The sequence below is a fragment of the Lepisosteus oculatus genome, chromosome 3, assembly GCF_040954835.1.
Source record: "Lepisosteus oculatus isolate fLepOcu1 chromosome 3, fLepOcu1.hap2, whole genome shotgun sequence".
Classification (NCBI taxonomy): Eukaryota; Metazoa; Chordata; class Actinopteri; order Semionotiformes; family Lepisosteidae; genus Lepisosteus; species Lepisosteus oculatus.
Genome location: NC_090698.1, coordinates 72,945,623 through 72,955,553, shown reverse-complemented (window position 1 = coordinate 72,955,553; position 9,931 = coordinate 72,945,623). Strand labels below are relative to the sequence as shown.

The 9,931-nt window shown below is 46.3% G+C and overlaps 1 protein-coding gene across 1 annotated transcript; it reads left to right on the top strand.

Moving 5' to 3' along the window:
* The first annotated feature begins 834 nt into the window (after positions 1-834).
* On the top strand, positions 835-9,931 carry LOC138237746 (arrestin domain-containing protein 3-like). Its single transcript, XM_069187515.1, has 6 exons — positions 835-1,789; positions 4,411-4,471; positions 5,288-5,435; positions 6,534-6,636; positions 8,088-8,347; positions 8,833-9,931. Exons 1-6 carry the CDS (start codon positions 1,531-1,533, stop codon positions 8,920-8,922), a joined length of 921 nt encoding a protein of 306 aa, XP_069043616.1. The 5' UTR covers positions 835-1,530; the 3' UTR covers positions 8,923-9,931.

The following is a 9,931-nucleotide window of genomic DNA, read 5'->3' as shown; positions in this document are numbered from 1 at the left end:
ATCTTAAATTTTGTTTTGCCACCGCTGCCACCGGAGTGTATAAAGGTCTCTGCTTAAAATGGCTGTCGCCCTGAGCCCATTAACCATATGCTATATAAAGGGTTACTTTATTTTGAGGGTGACAGCTGAGAAGATATTCTGGTCTTTCCTGTGGAAACATTTCTGCCAGAATATTTCATGACTCCTTCTTCATTATTTGTACTAGTAACTTGACAATATAAGAGACTTTAAATATGAAGTTTTAGTATGCATGTTATTTTATCTTATCTGTCGCTCAGTTTCTAAGCAGCTGATCCTTCGCGGAGCTAGAATTAAGTAACATTTCCTGTCTTGCTATTCAGAGTTTAGTAAGTAAACATTTGCACGATTTAAATTAATGCTAGTTTATTGGGGGGGTTTTATGAAACGGGAAACACACAAACTTTTGCATTAATAAAACAGAGTACAGCGGATCATGTTTCTTTTGTAAATCATGCAAAAATTGCCCATCTTTAGTTGTGTAGCGCACGTTTCGGGTCCTGTGCCCTCGAAACAATGCAAATTCAGCGTCTCAAAAGTCACACAATAATAATAATAATAATAATAATAATAAAATAATAATAATAATAATAACATGCATGTAACTCGATGTACAGTATAACACCGTGCTCTTCGCCTTACGGCTGTATGAACTTGTAGAAGAAACGGCGATTTATGGTCAGGAACTTCGTGACGCTTCAGACACCAGGCATCACGCAACATTTGAAGTCTCAAAATAACTAGCGTGAAAATAAAGTGTTCATGTTGTAACGCATACGGCCATCAGGGTGTGCAAGAGCCGGCTTACCAGAGCAGGTGACGTCACCACCCTTCCCTGTGATGGCAGGACTACATCTCTCTTTAGCTCACCGGGCTGGGTCCCTGCTGAGTGACGCGGGAGTCCCGGGTTCGAGCCCCTGACGGTGGGGGGCCGACCTCATGCGGCCAGGGCGCCCACCTGAACCCCCGTTGCGTTACAATATTTCAATATCTGTCGAGGTTACCGCTCTGTTTCTAAGTAGCAGCTGATCCTACACGGGGCTCGGATGAAGTTGTATCTGCTGTTTTGCGATTCAAGTGAAGTTGAGTTTACTACCTCCAACTATGAGCTTGCCATTCGAGTTGAGTTGTTTTGCTATTCAGATTTCCTGAAGTAAACCATTTGCACGATCAAAAATGAATGTTAGTTTATTTATTTTTTAAAAAACGGTACTAGATCGCTCAGCTGATTTCCATTATCGACCTGGTCCGTCCACCCTGAGCTTTCCGCCGCCCTTCTTGTTTATCCAGTAACCACCACTCCCACTTCCGTTGGGGAGTGGGTTGATCACCCCGCAGAGACCCTCGGCATTTTGGTTTCTCCTGCTTGTGAGGGTGGGACGTCTGGAGATTTTCCTCCCCGACTTGACCGAGACGCAACTTTTTCCGCCCGGACCATCGTCTTTCGGCACCGGCCGGCGCTCTCCATCCCTCTCCGCTTTCCTTCCCTGCAGCGGGCAGCTCTTTCCAGCCATGTTCGAGGAGGCGGTGAGGGCTTTCACCATCAGCTACGACGTGCTGAACGAGGCCAACACCTTCTGGGGCGGCGAGCTGCTGACCGGCCGGGTGGTGGTGGAGGCGGCCAACGAGCTGCGGGCCGAGTCGCTGGACCTGAGCGTCAGGGGCGTGGGCGAGACGCGCTGGTCCGAGAAGGACGGCGACGAAACCCTGCACTACAGCGCGTCGGCGACGTACTTCAAAGTGAAGCAGCTCTTGATACAGAAGACGCCAGGTGAGGGGGGGTCCACAGCGGGTCCCAGCCCTACTGGGGGAGGGAGGAGGGAGTGTGTGATCTCCTGTCCCAGCCTGAGGATTGGGAGAAATTATCTCCCAATAATAATATTATTAATATTATTATTATTATTAATAAGATTATAATATTATTAATAATAATATAGTGTGTGATCTCCTGTCCCAGCCCGAGGAACAGTGAGCCTGTCTCCCAATATTATTATTATTATTATTATTATTATTATTATTATTAGTGTGTGATCTCCTGTCCCAGCCTGAGGAACAGTGAGCCTGTCTCTCAATAATAATAATACAGTGTGTGATCTCCTGTCCCAGCCTGAGGAACAGACAGTGAGCCTGTCTCTCAATAATAATACAGTGTGTGATCTCCTGTCACAGCCTGAGGAACAGACAGTGAGCCTGTCTCTCAATAATAATAATACAGTGTGGGATCTCCTGTCCCAGCCTGAGGAACAGACAGTGAGCCTGTCTCTCAATAATAATAATACAGTGTGTGATCTCCTGTCCCAGCCTGAGGAACAGTGAGCCTGTCTCTCAATAATAATAATACAGTGTGTGATCTCCTGTCACAGCCTGAGGAACAGACAGTGAGCCCGTCTCTCAATAATAATAATACAGTGTGTGATCTCCTGTCCCAGCCTGAGGAACAGACAGTGAGCCTGTCTCTCAATAATAATAATACAGTGTGTGATCTCCTGTCCCAGCCTGAGGAACAGTGAGCCTGTCTCTCAATAATAATAATACAGTGTGTGATCTCCTGTCACAGCCTGAGGAACAGACAGTGAGCCCGTCTCTCAATAATAATAATACAGTGTGGGATCTCCTGTCCCAGCCTGAGGAACAGTGAGCCTGTCTCTCAATAATAATAATATTATTATTATTATTATTATTATTATTATTATTATTATTATTATTATTATTATTAACAACAGTGTGTGATCTCCAGTCCCAGCCTGAGGAACAGTGAGCCTGTCCCCCAATAATATTATTATTATTAATAATAATAATCATCATCATCATCATCATCATAGTGTGTGATCTCCTATCCCAACCCGAGGAACAGTGAGCCCGTCTCCCAGTAATGCCCCATATGTTTACAGCATATGTAAATATTCTGTGATATGTCTTTGCTGTAAATGTCTGTAATATGTCTGTAGATTTTTGGTTTTGTTTCGGTTCGTGTTAATTAGATTTTTATTTGCTTTGGCGACACGGATTGTACCCACCGGGCATGCTAATAAAGCACCTTGAACTGAACCGAGAGAGGGAGAGAGCGAGTGTCTCGTCGTCTCCTCTGGTCTTGCTCCTCAGGAGCCTCTTTGCAGAGAGAGGGGTGGGCTGGTGCTCGAGTCGGGACCCTGCTTCCTGTCGGCGTGTTCTGTTTTTGATTTTTTAAACTTTCGTGGCTTGATTTCTGAATTTTTGATTTTTTAATAAAACTAAAACGATGTGTACCGTGGGTAGTTTTGCGGATTTGGGAACTTGCAGGATCCCGCGCCGGCGTCGTGCGCATGTGCGGTGGGACTCTTCCGGTCCGGAATAATGAGCGCTATTTAAGCGTAAGGAATTATTATTGTTGTTCTTGTTATATAAGTACTTATACAAGCTATATAGGTGTAATAATAATAATTGTGTATTTTATTATTAATTTTAATAATAACAAATTGTTATTTTTACACCTGCATAGCTTGTATATGTGTATAAATATTTCTTATTACAATTAATAGTAAAAAATATTATTTTTATATCTACATAGCTTGTATAAGTGCATACATATATTTTTATATTTTATAATAATAAGTTATTCTATTTTTTACACCTATAAAGCTTGTATAAGTACTTCTATAACAATAATAATTGCTTACACTTATATAGCGCTTTTCTGGACACTCCACTCAAAGTGCTTTACAGGTAATGGGGATCCCCTCCACCACCACCAGTCCACTCCCCACACACCAGCTCTCCATGGGGAGGAGAGCAGAGTGATGAAGCCAGTTCAGAGATGGGGACTATTAGGAGGCCATGACTGGGGAAGGCCAGGGGGGAATTTGACCAGGACACCAGGTTAACACCCCTACTCTTTTCCAGAAACACCCTGGGATTTTTAATGACGACGGAGAGTCAGGACCTCAGTTTTACGTTTCATCCAAAGTAATAGGGTCTCCATCACTGATGTTGAGTCCCTGAGAGAGTAGAGTTTGGGTCAGTCTGTGAATGTGGAAACATAAGGTGACAAACTAGAGGAGGCCAGTTGTTTCACCTTGTCCGTTTGGTAGTCTGTAGCCAATTGATCCCATCCGGTTGTTTCAGCAATGTGGCTGGGCAGCTTGTGCCACACTCCCACTACTCTTTGTGTAGAGACCTGCTGTGATTTGAGGATCCTATCCAGCTTTGTTTTGCACTAAGCTAGGATATTGGCTTCAAAGCCATGGCTGGGTGGTTTGTTCCACTCTCTCACATCTCTTTGTGTAGAGAAGTGTCTGCTGTTCTCGGAAATGTCCTTAACTTTTACAATCCCTTCAGCTTTTGCTTGTGGTTCTTCAGGGTTGTATGATTTAAAAGCAGCTTTATGTTTGTATATTTCTCTATTTTATTTTCCAGATGGAGTTGTCATCCCCCCTGGATGTCATGTGTATCAGTTTGCTCTTCAGATTCCTCAAATGTGAGTAAGAAAATATGAAAAGGTTTCTCTCCGGCATCTTAACATACACCTTCGACTGGTTGGAAATTCGGCTTTGATTTAAGTGTCATGCTTTAGCACTGAGATGACTTTGAATTAAATATTGCTTAACACAGGCCTGCCAAACTCAGTTAAAGGGGCCTAGATTCAAGAACGTGTGTTTCTTTATTCCAGTCCAAGCAGTTATACAGTTAAGATGACTTTTCTTAGACAAGCAGGATTTGTCTTACTGGTGCATCCTTAAATATGCACCAGAGGTACGGTGGCAGTTAATTCAATAATTAGACCAACAATGGAACTGAGAGCCTGCGTGCCAAAAGACACTGCCACCCCCTGCCCCCACAGGAATCGGGTTCGACATCCATTAATCAGCCAGCGAAGAAATTTCTCTGTGACCACTGGACGCTGGATTGAAGTGGGTCCCCTGTGTGTGAGGCACAGTGGGATCCTTTGGGTCTCACCACCACAATTTTTAATTATGTTGTAAATCCAAGGAATTAATTATATAACTAAAGTACTGTATTTCTTACGCACGTTGCATTAAAATACTCAATAGTTATATTCTGAAGTTTTTAGAATAAATACAGAGCAAAGTTGATTAGCAGGGCATATCAATGAAACACGTGTTTCAGGCTTTCAGCTGTAGGGTAACATTTTTAATTATGTTAACGTAATACCTTAAGATGAGAGTAAATACTGGCTTTGTCCTAAGACATCCCTAAGAGCCCCTGACAGCCCTGGAGGCTGGGTTAGGAGCGTTTTATTTAATGTGTCTTCACAAATCGTCTCCCTGAACAGGGATTTGCCGTCGTCCTTCGCTGGGGCTCATGGGAAGGTCAGGTACTTCCTGAAGGCGAAGCTGCACAGACCGTGGCATCTGGCGAGCCGAGCTGAGAAGGAGTTCACCGTGGTCAGGCACATCGACATCAACTTGCCTGACCTCCTGGTTAAGTATCGGTCCCGTGCAAGGGTTACTCGGACTGCGCTGTGGAGGCTCAGCAGGAATGGGAAGCGTGCAATGTGAAGGCATTTCCCCCTGCACTTCCTGTCTCGCACAGTGTCTTAAATGATGGTGATGGAGAGTTTCACTGATCGTGGGGCTCTTGGTTCTGGGGATGTGGTTTAGATGAAGCAGGGTGCCGCCACAGTTGCTCTTGATGAGAAGCCCTTTATTGTTCCTTGATAGCGCTCACCATGAGCTCTCCAGCGTAAGAGGGAATAAGCGTGGCTCTTGACGGTTGTGGTGGTGGTGGTGGTGCTCTCGCTCCATCACAGAACGGTAATCGTGCGCGCGCCCACAATCAGCAGGTAGCCGGTGTGAGAGTCAGGTAATGTGCCAGCAACTCCAGCACCCTGCAGCTTCCAGCTTCCAGCTACCTGGATGGGAGACTCCTGGGAAAAACTAAGGCTGCTTATCCCAGGTGGTATATACAGTATGAATGCCACCAGCTCCATCACCCTGCAACTCACAGCTGGCAGCCCACTGAAGCCCAGCAGGTGTGAGCCTGGCCAGTACCTGGATGGGAAAACTAAGGTTGCTGCTGGAAGAGGTGTTAGTGGGGCCAGCAGGGGGTGCTGACCCTGCGGACCACGTGGGTCCTAATGCCCCAGTATAGTGACGGGGACAGTATGCAGTAAAAAGGCGCCGTCCTTTGGATGAGACGTAAAACCGAGGTCCTGACTCTCTGTGGTCATTAAAAATCCCAGGGTGGTTCTTGAAAAGAGTAGAGGATTAACCCTGGTGTCCTGGCCAAATGTCCCTCTGGCCTTTAACTATTGACGATGATAATAATAATTAATTTTTAGATAAGCAGGGTGCCGTGAAAGTTGTTGTTATTATTATTGATAATCGTATATTTTACTCTACACCTGTCCAACAGCATGTGCCCTCCATTACAGCAGTAAATACAGACGCGTACGTGCAGGGGTCCCGCTGGCTGCAGTGAGAAACCCTGCTATAATGGTTTGCATGTTGAGCCTACGATGTCAGCCAGCCCTGACACAGAGGGTTGCTAAGGCCTCTCTCCTGCCTTGTTGTGTCCAGTCGCAGCAGCTGGGATCTAAAGAGAAGACTCTGGGTTGCCTGTGCTGTACCTCGGGCCCCATCATCCTGAATGCCAGGATTGAGAGGAAGGGCTACACCCCAGGTGAGAGCTCAAGGATCGCCCGGCGTCTGTCCAGGTGTTTCTGAGGGAGTGTCACTCTGACCCTCCTGCCCTGTGTCTTAATTCCACATCCACTATCCCTGGTAACTTTCCAAAACTAGACGCAGGTCACGAAAAAGAAGTTGGGAGGTGGGAGACAGGGGAGGTTCCATTAGGCTCACGACTGCGCCGATGTCCAGCACCTCAGATCCATGTGGCACCTGAGATCACAAAAATAATTAATTTGAGATCTTGTTTTCACATTGTTTGATCAGGTTGGGCTGCCAGAGTATTGACTTCTTTAACAAAGCTGGTTTTATTACCTAATAATATAAATACATTATTAGTATAAGCCCCCCAGTGTGCGACACAGCATATGTTTAATCGGCACGTTCAACTGTGAGTGGAGAATTCCCTGTAGTGGCTCTTTCTGTTTATGCCGTGGATTATCCTAATGGAAAAATGACCAATCATAATGGTTGAATATATCTCTGAGCGGAGACGAGTGATATTAAAACATAGGTGCGCTCAAGTCACAGTAATAATTCATCCTATGCGGGATAATGTCAATTGGATTTCATTTGCTTTCGAGTCCGTCAGATCCACGTAGCTGGTGTTGTAACAGACAAATAAGTTCGGGATCCCGAAAGGAAGTTAAACAGATGAGTTTTATTGCATGCAAGGAACAATAAAGATGAAGTATTTTTCAAAGTGCCGGTCCAAACTTCCAGTTTATATAGCCCTTTTCTGCCACTTCTGACGTAGCTCATTTCTATGGTAATTGGGGGAGGTTAGAAGTTCAGACAGTTCACAGACTTTGGCCAAATGGTCAGTGTTAGGTTTCCTTCCTTGAGAAGGGGGGCATCTGAAATCCTTATCAGTTATCTCCCCTCCCTGCCATAACCCTAAGCCTGGAATGTTCAGTCCTCATGCAGAAAGGAATCAGTTATAACCCCTTCTTCACATCTTATATCTTTCTTCACTAGCGGACGGGGTAGACGAGCCACATTTTCAAGTTCGGCTACGGGAGGTGTATCACTAGGGCCTGTGTCCCTATATACACGCTTGTGGTCTTGTGCCCTTCATGTGCACGATTCTGCTCAGGTCTGCAAGGGCTCAGGGTGTCCCCATTTCTAAATCTGTGCGTCTTTAATGCACCCCCCCCTCTGAGGTCCGCATCGGTGAAGGGGATCACCCCCAGATACCCCAAATTACTCCGCGGCATGGTGATGTTGCAAGTTCTAGCCTCCATGGGATAGGCTCCACAGTTTGAGAACCACTGTTCTAACTGGTAAAATAAGTTGGGGGTGGGCAAGATCTTGCCCAGGCCCCCCACAAAACTAGGACCAGCTCTGGTATGAATAATATCTATAAAATCCTGGTTTGGTGATACAAAACCAGGTGTGACTGCGCAGTATGAACGTTGCCCTGTGCTGTGTTCCTGCCACTGCCAGGAGACTTCATCAGAGTCTTCACAGAGGTCGAGAACGGGTCTTCGCGCGAGGTCAGGCCGAAGGTGGCCCTTCAGCAGCTGCAGACCTTCCACGCCCAGGGGAAGACGAAGTGCGTCCCCAAGCGCATCGCCAGTCTGGAGGGGCCGCCCGTGGGCGGCAGGAGGAGAGACGCGTGGAGCGGAGGAGTCCTCCACATTCCTCCGGACACGCCCATCTCGCTCCTGAACTGCGCCCTGATGAGCGTGGAGTACAGCGTGGTGGTGCGTGTCGCCATCTCCTCCTCTCTCTCTCGTCCGCGCCCGCGAGGAAGCAACCCTTCTCCTCTCCTTCCCAGTCGCATGCCTGACCCGCTGTTGAACTGCAGGCCAGACGCTCGATGGAAAACTTAACATTTTATCCGCGGAGCAGCTGACCGTTGTCTCTGCAAGCTTCAGCTCTTTTGAAGGAGTTCTTTTGAGGCGTTGAAAGCCGATACAGAGGATGGGCGTAACCTATGATTTTCTTTGGAAACGCTGCAAAAACACAGGCTAAACCCTGTGTCTTTGTAACCTCGCGCGTTTTTACTGTAACTTCAGTGTAAGCAAAACAACACCTGTGGTGATCCTTGATTGCTTAACGCAGCGCAATTGTCAGGAAAGGACTAACCTGAGGCTCGGTCAACGCTAAAGAGTAGAAATTTAGAAGACAGATGAGGGCAGGGTAATTGACAGGGATGTTAGGGTCTAACTGCATTTTTCTTCTCCAGGTTTACGTGGATATTCCTCGTGCTTTCGACATCGAAGTGACTTTCCCGGTGGTCATCGGGACTATTCCCTTGCACAACCCCGTCTACTAGTCGCCGCTCTCGATCCCGGGATCCGTGCCCCCGCGTCTCTCCAGCGGGCGGCCCACGAAACAAAGACGGAATCTGCGGGAGTCCCGCCCGAGCTACCTAGCGGATGAGCCACACGTTCGCAGGGCGAAGGGGCTGAAGGTGTGGGTCCTGCCTGGGGGGGGGGGGCAGTAGGGGAGCGGCTGTGGCCGATCCGGAGGGTTCTGCACCCCCGAATCCACCAGTTAGGGGCGGACAGCCCCCGACCATGACCGGCTCCCTCTGTTAAGCCACTATGTTACATGGGTGTGGTCCAACTCTTGACCTTCGATCTGCTGATTTAAGACTTTCACTGTGCTGAAGACCATGCTTCCCCAGTCCATGAGAGACACTCAGGCTGTTGAGGTCACTTGAAGACCTCTGTTTACTCTTGATAATGTATGTCTTCTCTTTATTCTTGTATGCTGTTATGTGTATACTGTTATACGAACACTATTGAGAAATCCTCAGCAATGAATATTATTGCTACTCCGAATACTGCCCATGGTCATTGATACTGTTGGGTTACTCTTACATTGGACTGTAAGGTTGAACAATTTCTGGAGATGATCAATTATTTGTACTGCATTAAGTGCTTTATGGTTATTTCGGGAAAATGCATTTACTAGCCCCACAGTGCCTTGTGCGATGCCTCATCTCAAGGCTCATTGTGGTTGATTGCGTCACTTAAAAAATAGTAGTTCTCTCCTATATTAGAAATGGAGAAGTGTGCTTGAGGGACTTCCTTAAAAGCCAAAGTTCTTTCTTTGTGGTAAGCTCATGAAAGCCAACCAGTCTGAGTTCATGTCACTGAAATAGCAGTGTTGAGCTAGATCTTTAGCTGATCAATTTACTACCATTATAATGATTGAAGAATCCAATATTCGTCCCTAATGAATGTTTCCATTGTATTCTGTGTGGAATATAGCTTTGGTGAATATGTAGTTGGTAAACTGCATATTTGTGATATTAATAAATATTAACCTGAATCACA